Source organism: Equus caballus, chromosome 1, assembly GCF_041296265.1.
Source record: "Equus caballus isolate H_3958 breed thoroughbred chromosome 1, TB-T2T, whole genome shotgun sequence".
Classification (NCBI taxonomy): domain Eukaryota; kingdom Metazoa; phylum Chordata; class Mammalia; order Perissodactyla; family Equidae; genus Equus; species Equus caballus.
Genome location: NC_091684.1, coordinates 138,550,153 through 138,563,669, shown reverse-complemented (window position 1 = coordinate 138,563,669; position 13,517 = coordinate 138,550,153). Strand labels below are relative to the sequence as shown.

The following is a 13,517-nucleotide window of genomic DNA, read 5'->3' as shown; positions in this document are numbered from 1 at the left end:
AGAACGTTTTGTTTAGGTACAATAGGAAGTCTGTCCTCTTAGACTGAAAGGAATGCTAATTGGCTGCTTAACTGTCCTCCGGATACCGATGCCCAGAATATACAGGACACCCATTCTTTGTCACCGGTTCGATGAAAACTGCTTATGTAAGCTTGTAAAGCCTTGGTCCAGAAAGAAGCAGAGGGTTTGTGGAATGATGGAGATTGGTGTCCTGCAAATACTATATTTTCTGCATACAAAGTTAGCTATTTAACCTCAAGGTCCTTAAACGAACTTTTTCTAGAAGGGTGGTCATTTCCCACCCCTCCCTTACTTCCAGCCCCCCTACCACGGCTGAACTGAAAGTGCTGAGCATTCTAAAGGCTTTGGGGCCTCTTTTAAAAATAGGGAAAGAGTTGTAAATGTGGCTAAGACTGAAATGTGGGAATGTTCCTTTCCCAGCCCATATTGTACGGTATTTCACTAGGAATTGCTGTAAAATTGAAGCTTGAGGGAGCACTTGTCCGGAAGTACTACCTCTCAGCTCAAAAGTCACTGGGTGCTCAGTTTACTCTTTGCATGTTCTCTCACACTTGTGACATTGTTTTATCTCTCTGGCCAGTGACTCATAATTAAGTCAAAACTGTGCAGTTAACACAAAACCTCCTGATTTGCCCTCTTCACCTCTCCCCCCCAACTCCCCCAGTCACGAATGCCTGCCTGACATTTTCTAGAAGTCTTTGGAAACTTTGATTTGTTTGGTTAATTAGCACAAGGTGGCTAGTTATCATTACTATCGTCATCATCGCCTGGTTCTACTTGTTCAACCAAAAAGTCTGTGAGAATCTTCTCCAAAAAAAGGAGAAAGAAAATCCCACCCGAAACGTGCAGTCTGCCCACAGGAAGTGATTCACGGTGCTCGATTCATGCAAACCTGGTGGGGCAGGAGGTGGGAGGCTGGGAACCGGCTCTGGGAAAAGACGGCCCGGAGAGGATACTCAGACCTTAATGGTTTCTGCTTTGTGGAAGAAAGTGAAAAACAGGATGACTAAGAGTACTGCAATAAGAATTGTTTGTTTAGTGAAGTGAGCTAATATTGAAGCTCTCTGGCAGATAAGACATGAGAAATTACAGTTGTCAGAGGAGGTGACTTTTCGCTGCCCTGCCCTTTTTATTTTTTAAGGGAGCAGAGAGATTTCTCAGTCTTGAGGCATTTATAGCGGAAGGTCGAGGTCTGTGGCCCAGTCCCCCTCGTCACTGTAAGCCCTGATTTTCTCTTCTGCAGAGAAAAGAACCTAAGTTGAGATATTAGATAATAGTCTCCATTAGCTCTTTCTTCCTCTTTTCTCTTCTTTTTACCTTTCCCTCCAAAGTTAGGCTTTGGAGACTGGTAAATGTCTCTCCCTAACCGCTGTTTTTTGTCTCCCACGTGGAGCATCCCGTTGTCAGAGAAAGAAGGAACCCCTTCTGTCCTGTGGCCTTCAGCCTGGCATTCTATTTGGTTCCCCCCAAAATTGAGTATACAAATTAATCCGTTTCTCAAAAGCAGTTTGGAAACCGAGAAGCCTCTGCTTGTTGGCCCTGTGCACAGCCCTGCTGCACAGCGGGACTCCAGGAGGCTGGAATCCCCCAGCAGAGTGATTCTAGACACACCTGGACTCGTGATTCTGTTTCAAACTCACTGTGTTTTATGAGGCGCGCTGTGGGGGTGACGTGGTCCTGTAAGCTGGAGTGAAGGGCGGGCGCTTTCTGCCTTACACCCATAGAATGTGCCAAGGGCTGTGAGTGTCCTGAACGTTCTGTGAGTGATCTCTTTAAAAACAAACAGATAAAATGATCGTCAGGCTTAATTCCACTCCCCGTGAATGTTAACTGGCTGAGTGAAATGGCCCTCCCGAAAGTTCTGTGAAGCCTGGCAACTATTCTTTCTTCTTCTTCCCGTAACCAGAGACCAACCCAGATCTCCGTAGCGTCTTCCATTTGTGACTTGAAACCTGTACAATCCACCTGATATTAGAGAAAAAGCAATCTCCATCAAGTTGGTGCCTGGCAAAAAAAAGCTGTTAAATAGAAAGATTTCAAATGAAACGCTCCCCCTCTCCCTCCTCCCCTCCCCCCTCCTCCCCTCCCCCCCTCCCCCCTCCTCCCTTCCCCCCTCCCCTCCCCCCTCCTCCCTTCCCCCCTCCCCTCCCCCCTCCCCTCCCCCCTCCTCCCCCTCCTCCCCTCCCCCTCCTCCTCCTCCCCCCTCCTCCCCTTCCCCCTCCTCCCTCCTCTTCTTCCTTCTTCAGATTTAACTACTCTTTTTGCATGGGGGTGGGGAGAAGGGAGGGGACAAGATGGCTGTCTCACCAGAGCCCAAGGAGAATCTGATGATTCTAACACAGTGGACGCACGCACATTACAGTCAGAGGGAACTGGGTTTGGGATGTAACCACCCCCCCCCACCCCGGGTTCAAGGCTGGGCCCTGCTTCTTGCTGTTCTGGGCGGCTTTGGGCTAGTCGCCCACCATCACATGAATCTTGGACCTGTGAGATGGGAGTGAGGAGACCCACCCCGCAGGGTCCCTGTGTCCAGTGAGAAGTGCCAGGTAAACATCTGCTCTGAGGTATAAATTGCTTCTGTTCCCCTCTCCCCCAACCTGTGCCCAACCCCAGGGCGATTCCTTAGCCCTCATGTTCTCAAGGCCCTCGGGGGCATGCATTTGTCCCTAGGGGACCTTTGGCAATGTCTGCAGACATTTTTGGTTACCACAGCTGGGAGTGGGGATGCTGCTGGCATCTAGTGGGGAAAGGCCAAGGATGCTGCTAAACATCCTACAATGTGCAGGACCGCTGTCCTCCCACCCCAGCAAAGAACTTTCTGGCCCCAAACGTCAGGAGAGCTGAGGTTGAGAAACAGTGGGGCTCGCCTTAATCATAGCACGATGTTGAAAAGTTCTCGGTGTACGTGTGCTTTCCAGATGATTATAATTAAGCTGAACTTTCTCCTCAAATCAGCCTCCTTCTTTTCCAAAAAGTACACGCACTGTGCCCACCCCTGGCCCCTTGGGAGAAAGGAAGCCCTGAAGTCTGGATGATCTTCATATGTTTCCTGTGGGATCCAACCCCCTGCAGAGGGTAGGGCGAGGTCTTCCTTGGCCCCCACCTCCGAGGGTCTGCCCAGGAGGCTTCTGTGACTTCTGAGGCTCCCACTCAGGCCCCGTCTGCCTGGCCGCTTGTGGGACCTGAGCCAACTGCTCTGGAAAACCAGCCAGGAGGAGGGGAGACCTAAACACAGCGGGGAGGAGTGCAGAGCACAGCACGGAGGTTTCAACCTGGCGTTCTGTCGGGTTCCCCTCATCTGGCCGCCGGGAGCACCGGATATTCTCCATCTACAAGTTCAGGTGGGAACTGAGTTCTTGGTAGAAATGGTTCAGTGACTGGTATCGAGGGTTGTGAAATCCTGTTTTCAGCTCCTCGTGGGCCAATCTAAACTGGAACATTTAAAAACGTGCTTAGCATACTTACAGAACTTGCTGAGAACACTTATGAAACCAGGCTAGAGCATGTGGTCACTGTGGCAGAGCTTACAACAAAACCTCAATTATCCAGAACCTTCCCCACCACAAACTTCACGTACCCAGATGCCTCCTTTGTGGCACTGAATAACACGACCAGGTTGATGCTGGAAATACTGCTTTTCATTTAAACTCCAACAACCAAAGAAAACATTGGAAGTATCTGGGAATAGTATAATCAGTACAGCTCAATTTCTTTTTGTTTACAACTTTTTGTTTAATGTAATTTCAAACCTGAGAAAGTTGCCGTGATAGGACAGGAATGACAGCATATGTCCACCCAGACTCACCAGCTGCTCAGTCCCATTTTTTAAAAGACCTTGGTTTCCCTGAAGAGTGAGACCTTCAGGCAACTTAAGAGTCATACAACAAAGAAGAAATTGTTTTGTTGTACTCAACTTACCAAGGCGGGAAAGTGGACTCAGTACACTTCTTTTTCTTACAGACTCAGACTTCATCAGCAGTGAGGTCTGGCTACAGTGAAGTAGCTACTGGGAGGCCACACTCTGCTCTGTGTTCATTTGCTGGGTGACCTTGGGATGCTTAACGCATCAGTCTGTTTCCTCAACTGCAAAAGGAAGGGATTGGACAAGACGCTGTCAAGGTTCCTCGAGTACCAGCTGTCTGCTGTTCTCCAAAGTGGGTTTTCAGGCAGGCTCCTAGTGAACCAGAGCTTCAGCTGACCAGGACACTGTTCACTGAACGTTAGGCCTCTGTGGTTTGTCACCCGCAGCCAGGGGGCCTCAGGCACATAACCTCCGCCAGAACTTCCGCCCAGAACAAAGGATGCTTTGGTTTGGACTTGGTTTACCAAAGGGCAAGGATCCTGGGTGAACCCCAAAACCAAATGACCCTCTCGACAGGAGTGTCTCCAGGGCTGTCACGTACTCTGTTCAGTAGTGGTTCTGGGCTGTCCACGGCATGGAAGAGAGAAAGGCGCGTTCTGATGCTCACATAATGAGGAGCCCCAGAGAGTGAGAGATCTCAGAGCAGATCACTGTCACTCAAAGGCCAAATGGAACCAATGCAGGGGGCCTTTTAAAGTCTCTAGCAGAATTTTTTCTACCTTCTTAGAAGGTTTGAAGAGTGAGCACCTAACCCAAACTTGAAGTCATTCAAGCCTTGCTTTTATTTTGAACCTTAAAAAAAAAAAAGAAGCAAAAGTAAAACCCACATATAACACAAAGCTCAAGAAGAGTGGAGGATAAAGATTTTATTGCAGGTGGGTGAACACGAGGATGATGAGCCAGCTTGATTGTGTCAATGGGGGAGAGGTGAGGACCATTCCACTCGTGTGGGAGAGGAGCTATTAAACACTCGAGCAGATGGACCTCCCAGCGGCAGCATCTCTGCTCTGGGAGGTATCTTTTCGAGTGTGGGTTTGTGGTATTAATAGGCAACCCGAAGATGGGAAATAACCCCTTTTTCTCACACTAAAACAGTGGATATTAAGGGAAAAATATAAGTATACAGAATAAATTGAGTTGAAGTGGATGCCAGAGGTTTGGTTTTACATTATTAATGTGCTACGTGGGCCACTTCAAAAAATTCACATTAGTTGCATATTTGGGGTAAGTTCACATTTTATGCAGATTGACCCTGAAAGCTTATAGGTGGGTGGTTCTCCATAAACAAAATAAGTCCCTCTGAAATGGTCAAGTCTTATCTTGGATGGTATTCAGGGGCAGGAAATCTAGTTATGCCCCATTTTGAGTTAGGAGAAGGAGTAAGTCACACAGCCTGGCTTCAGTTTACGTTACCTCTGGGCCTTAGCAAAGTTGGGTAACCTCTCAGGTGCTCTCTTTCTCCATCAGTCCACGAAGATAATGATACGTGCAAGTTTATTGAGAAGTCTGGTGGTGGAGACAGTGTATCCATCAGCTAGTATTGGGTGACAACCATTCCAAAAGCTCAGGGGCTTAAAACAGACATCGCGTATGCTGACCGACACTTCTCTGGCTCACCTGGGCTTGGTGCCGTGCTTGCTGCAGGTTCTGCTCAGTCTCTTCCACTTGTGTTGGTTCCTGGAGCCGGGCCGAGGAGCAGCAGCTGCCCGGGGGAAGCTCTTCCCACGGTGAGGCCAGAGGTGCAAGAGGGCAAGTGGAAACCCATGATGGTATTTGACTCCTTGTGCTCACATTCCATGGGCCAGAGCAAGTCGACAGCTTAACCCAAAGTCAGGGGAAAGAAGTCCACTCCACCCACGGTAGGAGGAGTAGCAAAGCCATCCAGCAAAGGGCATGGCTACAGAGAGGTTGACCAGCTCAATCCGCCACAGTCACCAGGTGACAAGCACACGGCCTGGCACATCGTGGAGTAACTTCTGCTACTGTTGTTGTTATTATTACTACTCAATAGGGAAGTCAAAAGAGAAAGCGCGTCTCGGAAAGAAGCCAGAAGGTTGAGTATTGTGTGTGTGTTAAATCTGTTTCAACTGAAATAGGAGAGTGTTAACAAATTTACTTTTCGTTCACTTCTTTGGCTTCGGTGACCAGCACAGGGCCTGGGAGCTGGTAGGTGTTCAGTAACTGGGGATTGCTAAGAGGTCAGCTTCCCTGGTAGGGATGCACTGTTCACCCCACGCCTCCCCCTCCAGTTCTCAGCGCTGGTCTGGGTTTGAGTTCTGGCGTGCTCTGCTCCCAATCTTCTCCCCAACCCCCGTGTCCACATCTCACCAGTGTTTCACGTCGGCTCCTAGATGGCTCTGGGTAGCTGGTCACTGGTAACAGAGGATGCATGGCAGGAGGCGGCCCCAGCCCCACCCTCTCCTCTGGGAGCGCTCTGGCAGGCTCCACCTCACCATCAGCATTGGACTCGGGCATGTCCACATCTTTGGCTGTGGCTCCCACCACCATTTTGGGACACTTTACGGGTCCCATTTGCAGCCAATGGGAGGAAACCTAATTTCCTGCCACAGGAAATAGTTCGGCTGGTGAAGAATATATTTAAGGATTAAAACTTCTGTCAAAAGAGCTTGAGGGAGTTGCTGGAGAAAGACTTTTGGGGGTCTCTCATCCGGAAGCCACTGGGTGTGGAAAGAGATCTCAGTCATAAACGGGGTGGAGGCCCAGAGGTGGTTCCTCGGCAGCTGGTCTTGGGCTAGGAGGCAGGGCTGGGTCAGGGAGAAGAGCGGGTCATAAACAGATCCTTTTCTGCAGCCGGGCTTGTTTCTGGTAACATCAGCTCAGAATTAAGACCTATTTATTAGATTTACTTAAAATGGGCTCTGTGCCCTGTAAGGCTTGGGAGGGTGTGGACCGGACACATGAGCTAAATGAAACCCAGCAGCTGAAACTCCCAATTTGGTATTAGTACTTTGTAAGTACTGGTGTGTATTTTAAGTGGACAGAGGGAGAAAGAAGGACTACCAGGGCTGACTGTGGGCGGCCTAGACTCTGAACCAAGAGGAGTAGTCACCGATGCATAAAAAGAAGTGAATGAGATGCCCTCCCGTATCATGATTTTGGGAATTGTATGGCCCAGAAGCAGGGGCATGGACCAAATGACTTCTGAGAAATACTGCCAAGCCAGACTAGTGGTCACATGCTCTCAAGCTGGAGATTGTGCCTGTCACTCTGCCCTCGGGGCCCAGCCTGGCAGCCAGGGGCGCTGGCCTCTGCCGGCAGCCCTGGTGCAGACTGCTGTGTGATCCTAGGAGGGGAGACTTGCCCCTTGGGTGTACCAGGTACAGTGAGGTGGGGCCACTACAAACGTGCCCTGTTATCCACCCAGCATTGCAGGGGCTGCTCTGAGATAAGGAACACAGAAGCCTTGTGAGAATTCGAAGCACCAGGCCAGCTGAGGCCTCATAGTGGCCCACCTGGCGGTGCACCCAGATGGCCAAAGCAGGGCACTGGTGTTTTTGACCACCTACTGTACACCTTACTTTGCCAGGTGTTGTCATAGTAATAGAGGTGGTAATAATTATACAACGATATTGACAATAGATGGCCGTTTATTGTGTTCCTACTGTGTGCCAAAGGCTTTCCGCACAGAATATGATTGCATCCTCCCAACAACCCAATGAAAGGGCTGGTATTTCAGAGGAAAAAAAATTAAGAGGAGACATTAAGCAATTTGATCAAGTTCATAGTTATCGAGCACGAGTTCGTACTTGAATCCAGGTTTATGCAAGTTGAAAGCCCCGAAGCTCTTGGCCTTTTTTTGAATTGTGTAATTGACATAAAACAAACTGCACATATTTCAAGTGTGCAATTTGATAAATTTTGACATGTAGATACCTGTGAAACCATCACTACAATCAAGATAGTAAACATAGCCTTTACACCTTGATAAGCCCCCGCCCCAACCCTCCACACCCGCTGTCCACGGGAACCACTGCTTGGCTTTCTGTCACTCTAGATTAGTTTGCATTTTTCCTTTAAATTACTCTCTCATTTTACATATACGGAAGGCTGTCTGGCTTCTTTCACTCAGCATAATTATTTTTAGCTTCACCCATGTTGTGTGTATCAATGGTTCGTTCTTTGTTATTGCTGCGTGGGGTTCCTCTGTATGGGTATCTCACAGTTGGTTTACCCGTTCACCTGCTGATGGACGCCGGGGCTTTTCCGGTTTGGGGCTATTACAGATAAAGCTGCTGTGAACATTGGGGCACCAGTCTGGACAGACAGGTGCTTTCATTCCTCTTGGGTAATCACCTAGGAGCGGAATGGGTGGGTCATGTGGTAGGTTTATGTTTTGAACTTCTGAAGAAACTTCCAGACTGTTTTCCAAAGTAATTGTACCCTCTTGCATTCCCACCAGCAAGGTATGAAGTTTAATTGCCCCACGTCCTTGTCAGCACGTGGCACAGTCTTTTTGATTTTAGCCATTCTAATAATTTGTAGTTTTAATTTATACTTCTCTAATGACTAGTGATGTTGAGCATCTCTTCATGTGCTTATTTGCCATCTTTGTATTTTTTTGTGTAGTAGTCTATTCAAATCATTTACCTGTTTGTTTGTTTTTTTATAGTCGGGTCGTTTGTTTTCTTAATCTTGAGTTTTCAGAATTCTTTATACATCCTGGAAATAGGTGCTCTATCAGATACATGCTTGGCAGGGATTTTCTCCCAGTTTGTAGCTTCTCTTTCTATTCTCTTAAGGGTGTCTTTCAAAGACCAGAAGCTTACATTTTGAAGACCAGCTTATCAACTTTATTTTTTAATGGAATGTGCTTCTGATGTGGTATCTAAGCCATGTTTGCCTGTCTCAAGGTCACAGATTCTCTGTTTTCTTCTAAAAGTTGTGTGCTTTTATGCCTTATATTATGACCCACTTCAGTGAATTTCTGCATAGAGTAAAAGGTATAGATTGAAGTTCATTTTTGTATGTGGATATCCAGTTGTTCTAGCACTGTTTGTTGAAAAGACTCTCCTTTCTCTACCCAATTATCTTTGGACCTTTGTTGAAAATCAGTTGTCCATATATATGTGACATTTCTGTACTCTCTATTAGGTTCCATTGATTATCAGTCTTTTTGACATGACCACACTACCTTGTTACTGTACCTTTCTTGATTTTTAAAAATTTAATTATATTATTAAAATAATTCATGTATATAGTTTAAAAACTCGAAGTCCTTGAAAAACTCAAGAAGTGTCCCTTCCCTCCTCCCTCCCTCCCTCCCCTCCTCCCTCCCTCCCTTCCCCCTCTCCCTCCCCTTCCCCTCCCCCTTCTCCCTCTTCCTCTCCCCCTCCCTCTCCCCTCTCCCTCCCCTTCCCCTCCATTCCTATACCCTCCCCTCTCTCCCCTTCCCTCCTCTCCCCTTCCTCCCCCTCTCCCCTTACTCTCCTCCCTCCCCCTCCCTTCCCCTCCCCTCCCCCTCCCTCTTCCCCTCCGTCTTCCGCTCCTATCCTTTCCTTCTCTTCAGGCTCCTAGAGGAAACAGCCCATGTAACATAGAAAGGATTGGATGAGAAATCAGGAAACGGAAGTTCTCTACCTTCAGATGTGATCAACCTTCTGTCCCCCTTCGCCACCTCCTGGATTCTCCTTCCCAACCCTCAACCACAAAAACCGCTCACAACCACATCCCAACCCCCCTCACGCCCAGACCTTACCCTCAGGCACCAGGATTGTGTCAGAGCTTTGTGTAGCACGTGGCTGTCCCATTTCTGCCCACTTTGTGCCGTTTTTTCCTTGTAGGTCCCCTAGCAGGGGTAAGGCCGGAGCCCACTCTGGGTCTCTGTCAGAGTGAGGTGCCTGACTTGAGTGTCCTGGTTCTGGGGGTTTAGGATACAAGGGCTGAGTGTGAGCGTCCCTCCCCATCAGGTGTGCCCAGAGCATCCTGTCCCCTTCACTTCCCTTCCTAAGGCTCGGCCCTGGGCTGGGGTATCGGGCTGATGGGGACTCTGCCTTTCACGTGCTCTCCTGGGCTTTCTGCCCCATGGAAGCTGAGAGCCTTCTCTGCTGTCCACCAGTACCCCTCCTCCTGTCCTGGATTATCGTTGTTACTGTCAGAGCAAGAGGCCGCCCACTTCCATCAACCAGGCGGAGACCGGGAGGGCTCCCTCCAGGCCTGAGCCTTTCTCCAGGACCTCCCCTGCAGAGGCAGCTACAGATGTCCAGCTGAGGGGCTTTTGTCAAACACTGAAGAGGGAATGTGGCCACTTCCCTGATCTATGGGTACTCATTGGCTTTGCAAGAGCATGAGAAGAGCTGAATAATTCTTTGTCCCTACTCATCTCTTCCCACTCCCTTTCTCCCCCTCAACCCCACTACTCACCGCATTTATCCAGGGCTGGGTTTGGGGAGTGGCTGTTCTAACGTGTAGTGAAAATGCTCTTTGGTGCTTCACAAGGAGCTTTCCAGTGGACACTGAGCTGCGTGAGGTCAGGGGGTGGGAGAATGTTCCTGTTGTACAGGTGAAGTAACTGAGGGTCCCGGAGACCTCGTGACTTGCCCAGTGTCTCACCGCTAGCAGAGTAGAACCCCATCTTGACCCCAGGTCTCATGACTCCACATCTGGCAGTCTTCCTTCTGTACCTCAGGGGCGAGTCCCAGGCTGTCCTCTCTCCTTCTGCCTGGTAATTACTGTTTTTTGGCTGTGGGGGTTCCTTGGTCTGGGGCCCCGCGGGAGGGAGGTAATTACATCCTTTGAGATGCCCTTAGTCAGCAGCTCCCTGTCAGTGCCTGTGACCAGGCCCAGCTCCGACCTTTGTTCTTCCCCATTCCCAGGCCGGTGGCCTGGAGAGTTTCATTGCATTCCTCTGTTTCTCTTTCTTGGGTTGGTGCTTCTAGTTGTGTCTGGCTAGCCCCTCCTTCACAGAGCGCCCATGAATTCTATTTATTCAGGCAAATGGGTGCCCTCAGTCACACAGGGGCAGACAGGGAGAGCTTGCGTATGCCTCTCTGCCCACCCTAACCCACTATTGGAAAAGTGGATCTTAGGATGGGCCTTCTTGTAGAAAAGCAGCACTGCCTCTGGCACCTCGTTATTCCCGAGCATCCATCTCATCCACTCTGAGTGTCCATGCCCACTGCCCCAGTCTGCCTGTCCACGTGGCCAGAATCATCGCGGGGCCTGTCTCTTCCATATACACAAGCACGCTCAGCCTGGTTAAACATCTCGGAAGCTTCCTATGGCTTTTAGAAAAAAGGCAGACCCTCTCATCATGGCTTCTCAGGCCGTACAGAGTCCACCCTGCCTGCTACCCCAGCTTCACCTGCAGAGTTGATCCTGCCTGCTACCCCAGCCTCATGTTGTGCTCAGTGCTCTCCCTCTCTCCTTTCCTGTCACTCCGGCATTCACTCTGTTCTTCCTCCTTACACATTTTCCATCCTTCCCAGGGCCTTTGTATGTGCTCATCCCTCTGCCTGGAATGCCCCCCTCCCTCACCGTTTTGCCTGGTTAGTTCTTACTTATCCCTTACGCTCTCAGGTCAACCCTCCCCTCCTCAGAGATGCCCTGTCCAGCCCTTCAGCAAAGCAAGGTCCCCAGGGTCCGAAACTCTTGTGGTTCCCTGCACTCTTCCGTCAGAATACTTTCATAGTTTGTGGCTGTCTTTGATTATTTGATTAATACCGGTCTCGCCCACTGGACCGGGAGCTCCATGGGAGCAGGGACCAGTCTGTGGTCTGTTTCCCTGTGACGTCTCTTTCCCTCACCACTGTGTCACTAGTGCCACACATAGTAGGAACTCATCAACTATTAAATAAAGGACTCGGTGTGAATGGAGTCTGCTCACTGTCTGAGACCGGCTGTCATCCGAAATCTCCTGGCCCTTCAAAAGCCTCCCCGCTCACTACCTTACTCTTGGCTGATGGTGCTTCTGCCACCCTTGAGCTCCCTGGTTGTCATGTCCTGTAGCGCTGCTCCACCTTTGTCATGCTGATCACCTGGGGATTTTATAAAGAGGAAGATTCTGGTTTGGTAGTTTGGGGTAGGCTCTGAGGTTTTGCGTTTTTAACAAGGTTTCATGGACCCATGCTGCTGGTCCAGGGTCCACGCTTCAGCCTGGCCTGAGAGGTGGGGGCACCAGGTCACAGCGGCTCGGAGGCCAAGTCACCACAGAAGACATTGTTTGCACAGCGATGGGGCACTGTCGCCTGTAGTGTATTTGGCCCAGCGAGGCTGGGGACAGTTGAAGATCTAAGCTTGGTGTGGAGGCGCAGGCCCTGCTCCTGCTCAGCTCCTGCACGACCCCTTAGGACTTAGGTGTGAACTAGGAGAGAGGTGTGCGTGGTGACACCTGGGTCAGCCTGCAGACAACCCTCCAACTGAAAGGTACCCCTGAGAGCTCTGCAGTGTAGACTCTTACCTTTTAAAATTCCCTTTAATTTCCCTCTATCCTGCCCTGCCTCATCACAAATACCAACTGAAAAAGAGAGGGGTTTTTCTTGTTTCCTAGCATGTGAGGGAGGAACCGGGTGAGTGTTGAGGGCCATTAGAGAGGGCTGTGTGCTTTGTCATCTTCTCAGTCTCACTGTGGCCCTCACATTTGTACCTAAAGGACTCTCCTTTTCTCGCGCAGTCCTGTCCCTCTCTGCACGCCTCCGCCCGGCTCATGGACCTTTTCAGAGCACGATTCAAGTGCCCTTCCCTTTATGTGGGGGGCTTGGAGAACTCGCCCCAGGGCCTGGTGGGCTCAGGGTCTGCTCTGCCAGGCTGGGGAGGACCTGGGCCTGCCTTGGTGGGCCTTGGAGTTCTTCTCCTGGGATCCCTTCCAGCACTCACAGTTAGCGATTCTCTGATCTCTTGGCCTCCCGTGTCTGAGAGAAAGGAGGGAGGGGGGAGCTTCCTGAGTCTCCCCAGCAGGCTCGCGGCAGCCACAGGGGGCGGACCTCAGAGAAGCCAAGCCAAATCCACCTCCTGTCTCTTCTCACAGGTCCCTGGATGGCAGACTGCAGGTGTCCCATCGGAAGGGGCTCCCGCACGTCATCTACTGCCGCCTGTGGCGATGGCCCGACCTACACAGCCACCATGAGCTGCGGGCCATGGAGCTGTGTGAGTTCGCCTTCAACATGAAGAAGGACGAGGTCTGCGTGAACCCCTACCACTATCAGAGGGTGGAGACCCCAGGTAGGCACCGCCTGTCGTGGGGTCTGCAGCTACCTGCACAGCACTGCTCCGCCTCCCCCCCCCGCCCCCGCCACTATCAGAGGGCAGAGACCCCAGGTAGGCACCGCCTGTCGTGGGGTCTGCAGCTACCTGCACAGCACTGCTCCACCTCCCCCCCCGCCCCCGCCACTATCAGAGGGCAGAGACCCCAGGTAGGCACCGCCTGTTGTGGGGTCTGCAGCTACCTGCACAGCACTGCTCCGCCTCCCCCCCCACCCCCGCCACTATCAGAGGGCAGAGACCCCAGGTAGGCACCGCCTGTCGTGGGGTCTGCAGCTACCTGCACAGCACTGCTCTGCCTCCCCCCCCCCCCCGCCCCCTACCACTATCAGAGGGTAGAGACCCCAGGTAGGCACCGCCTGTCGTGGGGTCTGCAGCTACCTGCACAGCACTACTCCGTCTCCCCCCCTGCCCCCGC

At 50.8% G+C, this 13,517-nt stretch overlaps 1 protein-coding gene across 3 annotated transcripts in view; it reads left to right on the top strand.

Annotated features, from left to right (window-relative positions):
* SMAD3 (SMAD family member 3) overlaps positions 1 to 13,517 on the top strand; it is a 116,785-nt gene that overhangs the window by 76,928 nt on the left and 26,340 nt on the right. For all 3 annotated transcript variants that reach the window (XM_023654980.2, XM_070270062.1, XM_070270071.1), the window contains exon 2: positions 12,867 to 13,060. In XM_023654980.2, coding sequence (XP_023510748.1) covers positions 12,867 to 13,060 — 194 coding nt within the window. The remainder of the gene's footprint in view (positions 1 to 12,866; positions 13,061 to 13,517) is intronic.